The 14,855-nt window shown below is 39.0% G+C and overlaps 1 protein-coding gene across 6 annotated transcripts in view; it reads right to left on the minus strand.

The window, feature by feature from the left end:
* The window catches only part of RELN (reelin), a 499,001-nt gene that overhangs the window by 283,992 nt on the left and 200,154 nt on the right, over positions 1-14,855 (minus strand). For all 6 annotated transcript variants that reach the window (XM_084977353.1, XM_084977355.1, XM_084977351.1 and 3 more), the window contains exon 4: positions 8,572-8,642. In XM_084977353.1, the coding sequence (XP_084833479.1) occupies positions 8,572-8,642 (71 nt within the window). The remainder of the gene's footprint in view (positions 1-8,571; positions 8,643-14,855) is intronic.

A 14,855-nucleotide genomic window follows, 5' to 3' on the forward strand; every position in this document is an offset into this window, starting at 1 on the left:
GACAAATAAAAATTGGATATATTTAAGTTATATAACTTGATGCATACATACATACATATATATATATATATATATATATATATATAATACATACAGTGAAATAACCACCACTCTGAAGCTAATTCACATATCCAACACCTCACATTAAAAGGTATTCTTATAGTGCTAAAAAATATCTAGGAAAGTTAAGCATTTCATTCACTTTATGTACTTGCTTACTGAACATTTTTTATCTCTCCTTTCATCTCACAGTTTCAATAAACTTCTACCAATCCTTACCACAAAGGATTAAAGATTTCCTAAGAGGTTGGGTCTGAATGAAATAAATACCCTGGCCACCGCCGTGATTCAATGGTCCTTGGAGAAGACAGCCACACTTTCTACCCGCCACCACTCTGAGGGTGATGAACAGCAGAAAAACTGCTGAGCCTAGCAGAAGGCAGCCAAGGTTTTCTGCTCCAGCTCTAAGTCTGACCCCATTCCTCCCGACATAAAACATTTGCCTTTGGTTATATCCACTTCCATCAACCTAACAACAGAGAATTCCAGCATGGTTTATAAATGGCATGCACCCTTCAGGGGCACTACAGGGCATGATTACTGTCGGCCGTTAAGCCTGCCATCTGGCCTTGCTAAATAATCGATGTGCGTGTTTGAAGAGGCTATGCCAAGAAGCTCGCAGGCCAATGAATATATTCATGTTATTCCCCTGCCCTGCCTCCACTGTGATCTGTGTGCTGGACCAGTAGCGGCCAAGCTGATACACTCTCATGCCCTTGGCTTCACACGTGCCACTTTTGTCTGCCAAGGACTCTGAAAAGTGTGTGTTCTCTCATAGGTATTCAGGGACCTTAGGCAGCAGAGATGATCTTATTGAACTTGTGGTTCCTGAGGGGATTTTTAGATTTAATTTTTATTAGAGTATAGCTGATTTATAGTTTGTGCCAATTTCTGCTGTATAGCCTTGTGACCCAGTCATACATATATATACATTCTTTTTCTCATATTCTCTCCATCATGGTCTATCCCAAGAGACTGGATATAGTTCCCTGTGCTGTACAGTAGGACCTCTCTTCTTATCCATTCTAAATGTAACAGTTTGTATCTATCAGCCCCAAACTCCCCATCCATCCCACTTCCTTTCCCCTTCCCCTTTGCAACCACACGTCTGTTCTCTATGCCCATAAGTCTGTTCTTAATGTTTGATTTTTTAACTTGAAGAATCAGTTGGTATAATGGAACCAATCTCGGGCTGTGAGTCCAGCCAGAGGCTTGAATTCTAATCCTGCCATTTATAAGTGGCGTAGTTTGTCAAATTAAACTTTCTTGGCTTCATTGCTAATTTACAGATAAGGAAACTACAGTTCCAGAATCAGAGCATAAGTTCAAATACTATTCTTCATCCTTAGTCTGTCTACACCACATTCACTAACATTTTCAGCGGGACTCCTTTTACCTGATTCTAGGGGATATGGATTAGGCCTATAGCTCTTTCTAGACTGTTTGATGATTATCCCTATAAAGGACTGATATCCTCTAGTTCCTTTCAGGCTTTCAGTCTCTTCTGAAATTGCCTCTATCCTTTGCTTTGATGACCTTTCACAGGAGTTCACAAAACACTGCCACATTTGTCCTTAAAATCACCTAATGAAATGGTGGGCAATCCCACAGCTACCTTCTTGGTCTCTGCTCTAATGTTACCTTCTCAGTGAGGCCAGCCTGACTTAAAATTGCAGTCTCCCTTTTCTCCCTCCACCCAACTGCACAATCTTACTCTACCCTATTTTTTCCCCTATAGCATTCACCACTGTCTATGCTATCACATTTACTCACTTACTATATCTCATATTTATAGCCTCTCCTCTCCACTGCAATGTAAGCTTCAATAAAGCTGGCATCCTTGCTCTGTTCACTACTATATCCTAAGACCCAGCTTAGCCTGGCCAATGGTAGGTGCTCAAAAATCCTTGTTGAGTCCTGAATGTTAAATGAATTCCCTTCTTTATTTTTGATTGCTGGTGAATGAATCTAAGCATCTTCTAATTTTAAAAGAACCAGGAGTACATAACCTGGCACCTGCCTACCTCCAACCCCAGACTGGAGATAAGAAAACCCCACTACCTCATCTGTTCTAGGACATGTTAGCAGAACTCAACTGGACATGTGTTTATAATTACTCAGGACATCAGGATTCAAGCTGAAGACCTGAAATTCCTGAACCTGGTTTATGTTCCCACAGCATTCAGGGGACTCATTAGTATTTAGATGGAAATCTGTGTGAATAGTTTTCAGGTCTCTTAGCACAATGATTCACACATTTTTCAACCCAAAGTCAGTGTAAGCAACACTGCTTTGGTAACACACACTGCCTCGTGGTGTTCTGTAGCAAAAATTCAGGGTTAAAAATTTTTCAGGAAAGACAGAGATTTTTCAAATGTTTAAGGTGATTATTCAGCAAACACTTATAGTGTCTGCTTCACATCAAGCATTATTAGATGTTAAAAAAATATTAGTGCATGGTTGCTGTGCTCAAGAAGCTTCCAGTGGGGGTGGGGAATGGGGATGAATCCTTAAACAAATAATTATGATACAACATAGACCAAGCAAGACGTCCCACAGGAGGAGACACAGGAGTTGTAATTCAGAATTTTCCTTCAGTTCTTAGAAGTGATTTATGCCACCTGCCTCATCAGAGTTGTCCCAGCACCTGCCTACCCCCAATTCATAAATATAACCTTGTATTTGTAACTTGGGGAGGAAGATTGCATATTATTACCCAAATAATATACATTCACTGCAAAAAAATTAGACAAAACAGATAAATTCAAATAAAAAACAAAACATCTACAATCTCACCACACTGATCTACTTAGGCTTTTTATTTTCTACCTGCTGACCTGGAATAAAATTTTGCTCCATCAAGATCCCTTTGCTTTATCACTTACTGAACCTCTTTGTGCTAGGGATGCTGGAGAGAAAGGTGACACAAAAGCCTGGATCGAGACCTACTTCCCTATGACTCTGAAGTCCTCTTAAAGCCGAAATCCGAAAGGAAATGACTGCCTATTAGCATCATTTTCCCCATGGGCCTCTAGAAAGGAAAAGCAGACCCTGACGCCTAGGAGCCAGCTTGGTACTCACAGCTGGGCCTTCGTGCTCTCTTGTTGAACAGAAATACTTTCACAGAACATCAGATTCAGACAAAGCCAGTGTGATTGTGATGGGTCGAAACAGAGGACCACTTCGAGATGGCATCTAAATACAGGCACAACCTGGCCATTGTCCAACTCCCAATATACCAAGCATCCCTCTCCACTGGCTGATGGGAGTGACTGCTGCTTCTTAATCAATTATAGCCTCAGCCTATTACTGTTCTGCCCACTCCCAGCCTCCCATGGATAAGATTTATCGAGATCCCCGACCATAGAATATCCCCACTTCCTGACAGCACCCAATCCAGAGAAAACCCCCCTCCTCCAGAAATCTGGGCCAAAATCACAAAATGTATGCCCAAATATCATAATGGGTCCTTTTATTTATTTATTTATTTTTGCTTTTTAGGGCTGCAATTGCAGCATAAAGAAATTCTGAGGCTAGGGGTCTAATTGGAGCTGCAGCTGTGGGCCTACACCACAATTCACAGATCCAAGCCACGTCTGCCACCTACACCACAGCACATGGCAACACTGGATCCTTAACCCAGGAATTGAACCCGCATCATCATAGTAACTAGTCTGGTTTGTTAACTGCTGAGCCACAACAGGAACGCCAAATGATTCCTTGTATAACATTTGCATACTGACCCACCCCATGGCTCCCCCATGGTGTGCCTTCTCTCACTCTAGAATGAACACTGAACCCAACCTGTTCACCTACAGGTGTGCTCCTGCTGGTCTCTGGCTGCAAGGCATTGAAAGCCATACACACCTTCTGAGAAAGAGAAAGAGGACCCATCTGCTTTTCCCTCTAGTTGCCCTTTCTCTCCTTCCCTTTAACCTCGGATTTCTATGCAAACCCTCATCTTTAAACACTGCCTCACATTTACTTCTCAGCTTACAATAATCTGTCTTCTCTTGACTTCAGACTGAGAATCCTGGGCAAGAGCTTTCCAAACTATAAGGCTTCCTCATGTGCTCTGGCCTCTCCCGAAACCACCCTCAATTGTATGAAATTGCCAGAAGTTCCCCTGCGGTGCAGTAAGTTAAGGATCTGGCCTTGCCCCAGCTGAGGTGTAGGTTGCAACAGCAATGTGGGTTCAATCCCAGGCCTGGGAACTTCTACATGCCACAGGTGCGATCAAATAAAAAGCCAATGACCTGTTAATTGAAAATCCTAAAGCTTTTTTCATGGTTCTCCTTTCCATTCTTTTGGAAAACTCTGTCCCTGCTGAATGCCTCTCCCGTGATGAAATGTTCCCCCCATTTCTGAAGCTTGCCTCTTCTCCAGAGTCCTCTCCTCTTGCCCTTGCCATTGCTAGTATTTCACCCTGGGGCCCTTCTTCCCTCCTCCAGGGAACTCCCTGGATGAGTACATTACCTCCACAGCATCAATAAGCTGATGGCTCTCCAATCTGCCTTCTCAGCACTGGAGAGCCCTGTGGGATGGAAAGTAGCTTCCTCAGAGCCAGCGTGTTGAAGTCCAATTGTTTTAGTTCAGTGTTCACTCATTCATTTGATAAACATTCACTGGGTGCCTACTATGCACCGGACATCATCAGAGGCTTTAGCAATTCAGTAATAAAGAGCACAGTCCCCACCCTCAAGGAACTTATATCTAATGACAGATAAGGCAGGTATGGTAATGTTCTTATCACAATATGCAGTAAATATTTATCAAATGAATGAATGCATGCTCAAGTAAGAGATTTCTTTGAAAGGTAATGTAATGGGAAGGCCAATACCACAAACTGCCTGGGCGCCACTCCCATCTTGGACAGTTTGTAGCTGTGCTGACCTTAGGCAAGCCATTTTCACTGTGCTTTTGTTTCTTCATCTGTGAAGTGCAGACAATAATAGCTCCTTCTTCAGAGGGTTGCTTTGAAGATTAAATGAGTTCCTGTTTGTGGAGCGCTGAGGGTGGAGTCTAGCACATAATCGTGCTGACAGCGTTTCATGTGCATCATTACTGTGCCTTGAGAGTTATGCCACCATGCATGAGAGTCACCAAAACCAGACTGAGGAGGAGTGGAAGTGGGATCAGAGACTACCCCACCTCCTGGGGGAGGTTAATACCCAAGCAGGGTCTGAAAGCCTGAGTCAGACAAGGAGGACGTAAAAGGTTGTCCAGGCAAAGACAAAGACTAGGACAAAGACAAAAAAGACATAAAAGGGTTGTCCAGGCAAAGCAGAGAAGGTATAGGGTGCTAATAACACCAGGGTGAGCTAGTGGAGTGTTTTTTGAGAATTTTAAGAAGGAATGAGAGGATAATGAGAAATGAGGTAGGGGAGGAAAACTTAGGCTAGACTGTAAAGGATTTTCCTCATATAGTAGGAGGGTCTTTTACTCCAAAGATAAACTATTGCTTCCAATTGAGATATTGAAGGGTTTGAAGCAGGGAAAATGATACAACCCTATTTCCATTTTAGCAGTTCTGTATAGAGTACAGGGAAAGGGGGAGTGGGGAAACTAGGGAGGAGGCTAGTAAGCAAGTCCCAAAGGATGGGTCTTGCTCACCACCTGGGACGGAGGAGAGAGAAATGGAATCTTCTCTGCTGTTTTCACTTAAACTGCTGCTGAACCTTCAGGACTTGTCCTCAGGATGACTTTCCTAAGGACCCCAGGTACATCTGGCTACCGTTGTGATCCACGGACCTGCCATTTACAACCCAGTTTTCAAGAAGAGGAAAGGGGTGTTGTTACTTTGTATCCATGTTTAGCCCTGGGCACTAGGACAGGTGCTTACAGGTGTTGGATACATGTTTGCAGAATAAAATCCTTCAATAAATGTCTTTGAAGGAAGGGAATAGAGATTACACAGACACCTAACACATCATTAGTACGTTTTCTGATCTTCTACTTTTTGAATATACTTAGTCAACAATTACCTTGTAATAACAACTGTCCTCCAGCTCCTCAGAGTAAAATTTGTTTTGCTTAAATCACTTAATTTAATTAAAATCAACACACCTACCCAGTATGTTGTAACTGAAAGACATTGTCCTGTGGTATAGAGAGACTATCATTTCCTTCTAACATATGCAGTAGATATTCCTTGATCAATGCATAGGAAATTATTACATGTTAAATTTAAGTTATTTTATTTGAGGGGATAATTAATGTTTTAATTAAAGTAGACAGGGCCCAAATAAACTTATGTTTTATAGTACCAATTATTTCTCTTATTATTCCCAAGAGCAGGAAGCCATCTCTCTTGTCAGTATTCTTCCCACCCTCTCTTGGATGGATGGATATGATTTCAATTGATTAGGTGCTGTTGAAAAGCTCAATGTTTCCCTTTGGTCTTGAGCTGAATAGCATTTTTAATAACATCTATGTGCACCATCATGTGAATCCTGGTCGTGTGCAACATTACTATATACGGCTTTTTTTTTTTCCCTCACTAGTTAACAATTTTTCCCACTGATTTTGCTTGGCTTTTTCTTTTCATTTCAAATAAACCCAGTCCCAACAATTCATTTACAATAGAAGAGACTCAAAAATCCAAGGCTAAAAAAAAAAAAATCAGCTCGTAAGCAATGATAACTGTTAATAAAAAGACATATATATATATATAAATGATTGTTTTATTTATTTACTTTGTGTTTTTTTGTTTTTTTTTTTTTTTTTGCTTTTTTTTTTTTTTTTTGCAATTTCTTGGGCTGCTCCTGCGGCATATGGAGGTTCCCAGGCTAGGGGTCGAATCGGAGCTACAGCCACTGGTCCACGCCAGGGCCACAGCAACGCGGGATCTGAGCCGCGTCTGCAACCTACACCACAGCTCACGGCAACGCCGGATCGTTAACCCACTGAGCAAGGGCAGGGATCGAACCCGCAACCTCATGGTTCCTAGGCGGATTCGTTAACCACTGAGCCACGACGGGAACTCCCTAGACATATATTTTTCTGACACCATGCAGTTTTTAGGATATTGATGTTCACTGCTATATAGCATTCTATGTTTTCAGTAATGCAAACATTTTTAGAGTCTGGAAAAAGATTTACATTGTGATAGGTTTCTTGAACCTACTACAAAGGCTGTCACATTTTTGCATTTTCAAAAGTCATAGAATCTGTTCAAACCTAAGAACACTGATAATATATTTGAAATGGTAATTACAATGGGGTTTTATGATTCAAGAGCTATTATATAAACAATCCGAAGTTTGCCAGTAATAGTTACCAAAGACCACATTAGTTAGATAAAGCCATATTGGTAATATATTTATTACTACAAATAATAAATGGTATTTTCTTAAGACTTTCAAAAACCTACATAATTTTTCCTCATCTCTCTCCTAAACCCATTAGATTCTCCTTAGCAGAAAGGCAATTAGTAGAAATTTTCTTTAAATTAAGAAATGTACTTAAGTTAATAAGCTTCCCCCAAAAGATCACTCTGTAAACAAAAGTTGGTAATATGTCTATAATGATGGTGAAAATGGGATGACATTTACAAAGATTGGCTTCAAATGTATTCTTTGACAGGATGCTTAAACCAAGGAGTGTGTAATCATGAAATGCTTACTTAGTACATAGGCTGATGAAAAACTTATATTCAATCTGTTAACATTTTTAGGATGGCTGTCATATGCTAAGCACTGTGCCAGGTTCTGGGGAAGCAAAGAGCACTAAGACTTAGTTCCTATACTTGAGAAGCTCAGTCTCTCAAGAGTGGCATCCACCACTTTTCAGAAGAAAAGTCTACGTGGTGAGTACCACAGTGAAGACACAGGTTGGGCAGAAGCTCAAGAGGCAGAGGGACCAAATCTCTGTGGGGGCACGGATTCTGGTTTTCAACTTTTCATTGTGTGCCTGTGTGTATATCTACACACGTGCATCTGTGAAACTTTGGTACAGGTGAGAGCCTGGATATGTATGAGGCAGTCACAAAGCTTATGTGACTACTTAATATACACTTAACATATCTAAAATGATGCTGTGATCGATCTACAAGTCTGGAATTAATAATGCACAAAATTGAAGCAGCATATAGCTACTATATACATGATCATGTATAAAACATGATTAAATATTAAAGGTGATAAATGGAAACATTTTCAACTAAGTTAACAAGAAACTTAAATGGTAAATTAAGCAGACATGTTTCTGTAGAACTCTAAAATTACTAGGATTTACATTTCCCGGACCACTAAATGTAACTCATTTGGAGAAAAAAAGCTATGAAAATGTACATTTTCTCTTGGTTTATTTTGCTCATACTGAACATTTTTAGAAGTCTATAGATCTTTGTCAATAAGTAGTAACTAAATTATTAGAGCTACTAAAGGGTCAATAATTCCATTTTTAAGCATCATTAGCAAGTAATAATCATGAAATGCTTACTTAGTACATAGGACCTACCATGAATAATTTTGATACAACCCACATGAAGAAGTCAGGGATGATTCTTACCTCCTTGTTCACACAATTGCTGAGCTAAAGCATCTTTGAAGATAATCTGGCCCCTGTGTGTTGCTGTAGCCCTGGAAATGAAAGGGAGAAGTTTAATCCAAATTTTGTAGTAAGTTTGGTGATAACAATGTATTTAAAAAAATTTTTAACGTCATACACCACATTAACAAAGGAAAAGTCAAAAACCATATGATCATCTCAATAGATGCAGAAAAATCATTTGACAAAGTCTAATATTCATTTATGATAAAAACTCTCACCAAAGTGGGTACAGAGGGAACATTCCTTAACATAATCAAAGCCATTTATGACAAACCCACAGCAAATATAATACTCATTGAGAAAAATTGAAAGCCTTCTCACTAAAATCTGGAACAAGACAGGGATGCCCACTCTCACCACTGCTATTTTACACCTCATTTTTAAATGTTATGTGGATATTATTTTTTTTTATGAGTGTATCTGAAGAGAGATAAAAATGAACAACACGGTCAAGGCTGAAGCCAACGCACATGGGTTGAGAATTATCTTCTGGTTTTACTTTGTAAAGATACTATAACATTTGTGGGCTTATTCTGAAACCTGCAGATGTGAGCAAACCTTGGAGAAAAGAAAAAAGTGTGGAAAGGATGTTTATTAAAATTTATTCTTTAGGAGACCTTGATATTAAGTGTTTTATGAAGCATTAATGATATTAGCACTGTAAGAAGATGTTCTTAATGTATTTTTTCTTGAAGTCAGTAGTCACCATAACACAGAGATCTGAGGCCAAGAATTACATTTTTAAAGTTTTTTTTTTTAATTTTTATTTTTTAAAGAGGGCTATTCAGAGCTTTCATGATTACAAAATCTGTCATAATAAAATACACCTTTTCCCCCCACTGGGTCTAATTTACCGTTCTGAAGGAGATGTGCCATCTTTTACCTCCTCTAATCAGAGCTGTGCACATGGACTGGTGAAAAAAATATCCTTGCAGCAGATGTGTTATTCAATGGCTATAATAGGAACTGTCTTATTAAAGGAAGAATTACTTATGCTTTATATTTGAAGTGCTTTTTCTTAAAAAAGATTTTTTTTTCCTGGCAGAGAACATATTATTTAAACGAATTTAAAACAGGAAATCATGCCTCTTTAAGAAATTTGATTTTAGAAAATAAGCCGTACCAAATTGTTTTAATAACTAAAAGATATTAACGTTAAATCTCAACTTTAGTTCTAGCCCAAACCAGCCTCGGGCAAAAATAATTTGATTCAGCCATCATTTACTGAAGACAGTTTCTACACGAGGCGGTGTGCTACGTCACAAAGGGCAAAGTAGGGCCTCTGCATTTCCCCTCCACACGTGCACCCCTCAGTTCAAGCCTGCCCTCTGTCCAGCCCAACAGGACCTCGTGGTTCCCAACATTTCCCGTCTGGCCTCCATGTGGAGGCACCTTCCTCCCCCATGCTGCAGACCTTCCTGATTTCTAGCCCCCACTGCACCATTACTATTGCTGATGCTGGTCCCCAAGACCCAAGTGTCCGGACGTAATCTGATAAAAAAAGCCATCCTGAAGTGTTAATGGGTGACGCTGCTCCACGCTAACATGTTTCAGCTGTGAAACTGAAAATATTATACTTTCACACACAGACACACACACACACACACACACAATGGCAGAGCAGTGTGAGTGTTGAATGGTGGGAGGGAGATGTAACTGGAGAGAAAAATCACTGGGCAGCTTTCAACTCACACAATATGTCAAGTTTATGAGGGTAATCAGCCTTCCTTGTTGCATATTAATCATTATTGAAATTACAGATGAATAGATACTACCACTCTCCCTATATATTCACATGTGTTCATAGGTTTTCCATTGAGGGACTAAATATAGGGCCAATATTTATGACTTAGATTCATTAATGAGTTACAAGATTTATTTCTAGCGAGAACATAGAAACTTGATTTACTTAAGTATGTCTCATTATTCAAATCTCAATTAAGTCAAGAGCTTCTGAGTTCACATATACTTCTTACAGCAACATGGTAATCATAAATGTAGAATTTTAATTTGACATTCACTTTAGAAGGGATCTATTTTCTGAAACCACTAACCATCCAGAAAAGTCCTGCAACATACAGTATTTAAATAACTGTTCAAAAGAAAAATAAATAATTGTTCATTTTCGTTTCTTCAGATTTTAAGTACATAACATTCCTACAGTAATATTTCTCATCGGTCTACAAAGTTAGTTATCATTGTGCCAGTGTATGTTGCCATGAACAAAAATTAACCAAATAAAATTCATGTCACAGAGGTTGTGCCATTTCCCTGGATATGAGAGATACTGAAATACACTGGTCACTGTCCAGCGCCCTGTGAATAGTACACACTGCTTCCCTTATTATTGAGATCACTCCAATTTAGGATTTCATTCATGTTCTTACTCCTGCTACTATGGTTCAATGAGTGAATTTCTGAGAACTAGAGAAATAACTGAAACTGAAGAAACTTAGCATCAGTTAAAATTTCTTTAGTAGTAGTACTCATCCTTCAAACAAATATTACAGAAATGTAACCAGAGCAGCCCCAGCTTTTAAAGTCATTGGTTTCCCTCTCCTCATTCAGCATGCTCCCCACCACCTACTCCCAAATGTTCCTGTTGTGCTTCTCCGGAACACCTAGGGCTTTGAAATGGCAGAGTTTGAAAACCATTCAAATTTTGAATGGTTTTTAGTCTCACTCTTTACAGTCTATGGATCAGAAGGACCTGCAGAAGGTTATCCAGCCTGTTAATGGCAGACAGGACCTGATTCCAGATCTTGATTCGAAGCCTTGGATTCTCCCCACTATATCAGTAATTTTGGTGCCTAGGGGGACTCCATGGGAGTGAGAAGGACGGGCAGCAGGAAGTAAGCAGGCACCATCAACCCAACCAGAGCACTTGGTTCTAACATTTTTTTAAATTTACTCATTTTTTAAAGTTTTAATGAAGTACAGTTGATTTACAATGTTGTGAAAATTTGTTGTACAAAAAAGGGATTTAGTTATACATGTACACACACCTATTCTTTTTCAGATTCTTTTCCCAATATAGATATCACAGAATACTGGGTAGAGTTCTCTGTGCTATACACAGGTCCCTGTTGGCCAATCATTCCATATACCTCAGAGGGCACACGCCAACCCCAAAACTCAATTCCAGTTCTGCAAATAAATTCATCTGTATCCTTTTTTAGATTCCACATATAAGTAATGTCATATGATGTTTGTTTTTCTCTAATTTACTTTACTTAGTAGGACACATGTTTTAATTATTTAACATTGTTTCAAGAAAGAGCTCAGCAGTTCAAAACTGGATTGAGGAGGACACTGTGTTTAATGTCATTATCTGAAGTCCTCTGCTTGGGAAAAATAAAAGCAGTAATAATGATGTGGTGTATATATAAGCCATATATATATATATATATATGTATATATATATATATATATACACACATATACATATATAAACCAGGCACACACACACACACACACACACATATATATATAATTATATATATTATTACACCTATTATAAACTGAAATTTGTAAGGGTTCTATATAAATTAACTTGATTAATGTTGACAACAGCCCTAATAGGTAGATACAATTATCCTCATTTTCCTATGTACTATAAAGTTTGGTTTGCCGAATGGTCACATAACTGGTGTTAAGCCAAGACTCAAACCCAGGTAGTCTAAAAAAGCTCCATTAACTTGTCATTGATCTAGTTCAGAGGTTTTTTTTAATAGCCAGTACCGCTTTCTTTTCTTTTTTTAAAATTGTTATTTCCCCAATACAATTTTTTTTCTACTGTACAGCATGGTGACCCAGTTACACATACTGTATCCATCTTTTTTTCTCACATTATCATGCTCCATCATAAGTGACTAGACATGGAGGAGGGGGAGGAAGTGGGGTGGATTGGGAGCTTGGGGTTAATAGATGCCTTTGGAATGGATTAGCAATGAGATCCTGCTGTGTAGCACTAGTTCAAAGATTTGGTGGTAGATTTCCATCTCTTTTTGGACGGAGAGACTGCTGCTTGGTCCTGATCTTTAAATCCATGCCTCTTCTAGTCTGTGCACTCCACTCCTACTTTTCTGTCCATTGCTATGCCCTTTTATTTAGCCTCCTTTTAGACAAACTTCTTCCTGTTTCAGTTGGAACCTTAGCCACTTGGCCAGTAACTTCATGGTGCCTGCCTTTAAGAATATCGTTTCTCTTGATTATTTCTCCCATGGTGTTCTGAGTCCTTCAACTACTAATCAGCTCATTGCTGTCCATTTTAACTAGGTCCCATTTCCTCCATCAGCCCCCAGACTCCTTGCATCTCTCCTGTTCTCTACCAAACACAATAGTGCTGGAAGCCAACCTCATCCACACCAATGCCCAAGCTCTGGAGTGGGGAACACAGGACACACACACACACGTTGACAGATAACCATCATGTACACCACTTTCTTTACAAACCTTTAAATCCCTCAGATCACACTGTAATACAAAAATGCCCAACCCTAGAGTAGGTGCATGGTTAGTAATTTTAAGAGCCTGCTCACTGGCACCTTATTTTGGGGAGAAGAGAAGCCCAGGTGAACACCAAGAATATATGCCCCATTGCTTTAACCCATGAGATGTCTGCTCTACATGCCCCAGACTATGACTTATGTCAGTTAACATAAGTAAGCAAGTCTACTTTGAACATTAAATTTAGAGTCATGAAATAATTCTGTTTACTTACAGAAGCATAGAACTTACTTCAAATCTTCTATGGAAATATACAGATTTATATAAATATATATTTAAATATAATATATAAATATATAGTTAAAATATAAATATACATTTAAATATAAATATTAAATGTATTTATGTATTCTAAAACTGCCCAAAGCACAGTAACTTAGACTAAAAAGACTCCAGAGGTCAGGACCTCTAACTTTTAGCCTACAACATAGTTTTCTTTTGATATAAAAATACACAGCAGTGGTATATGGTGACAGTTCTTATTTGTTTTCAGAATTATATCATGCAATTTATAGCTCTCTTTTGGGAGGAGGTCTATCAAATTTGTAGTGCTAATATCTATGTTGGTATTACTTGCACTTGGTTTTCCATAATTAGAAGTACTTTTTTGGAAGAGTTAAGAAAATATCCTCTTTGTTCAGTGTACTGGGGAATAGATCAAATTTCTTAAATAAGCTTCTAATAAGTACTTATCATCTTGGGAGAAGCATAGCTTTCTAGAGCAAGTTTGCCAACAAGAATCTCTATTGAATCAGTAATTTAAAAAGTTGGAGGGAGGGTTATTATGATCTATCACTTGAAAAGGAAGAAAGTTCATTATCATCACCATATTCAGAGTCTGAATAGCCACGGTTATGAATTTAAAGAACATGCTATATTCTAATTTTAACTGAACTCTTAGAGCAACTGTCTGCTCAAGCCATTTAGCAATTAATGTTACTGCGGAGAAGCACAAAACTGAAGCTCACAGTCTCTGGAATCAGAAAGGCCAGTGTGTGGAGTTCCTGCAGTGGTGCAGTGGGTTAAGACTCTGACTGCCGCAGAGGTGCAGGTTCAACCCCCAGCCCAGAACAGTGGGTTAAGGATCCAGTGTTGCCACAGCCACGGTGTAGGTCTCAGCTGTAGCCTGGATTCAATCCCTGGCCCAGGAAGTTCCATATGCTGTGAGTGTAGCCATAAAAAAAAAAAAATGTTTTTAATAATAAAGGCTGCTATGTAACCACAATGAGCTGCTGATGACAAACTATGTACCTCTGTCCTTCTTCAGTTATTTGAGGCTTAGATTCTCTATATGAGGATAGGGTTAATAATAACAATTCTTACTTAAAGACAATCATATTCAATCTTCAGGTACTTGCAGCCTCTCTACCTAAAAAGACTTCGAGCTTCCAGAGCAGCAGAATGGTTAATGATCCCCCACAAGGCCCCTGTCACAATGACTTGAACATATAAGGAAACCAAAACTATAGTTTTTCAGCTCACAACTTGCTTCCAATGTGCAGTACTGCTATCCAGCTTTCAAAAAAAAGGAATAAAAAGAGGTTTTAACATAGTTGTTACAATGCCTATCTAAGCGTATTTTTTCGTTACGTCATGAATCCACTGGCTCATAGAATAACCTAAAACATCATTTTAAAACCCAGGCCAAGGTGCTTAACATCTCCAGTGGTGGGCTATTTTCCCACCTTTTCTCCTGCTTTACCAGTGAGGTTTGGTATGTTACTGTGTCTTGT

The sequence above is a fragment of the Sus scrofa genome, chromosome 9, assembly GCF_054392235.1.
Source record: "Sus scrofa isolate SSC_HxYL_T2T_F1_AM1 chromosome 9, Sscrofa_HxYL_maternal_Yorkshire_Landrace_v2.0, whole genome shotgun sequence".
Taxonomy (NCBI): Eukaryota; Metazoa; Chordata; class Mammalia; order Artiodactyla; family Suidae; genus Sus; species Sus scrofa.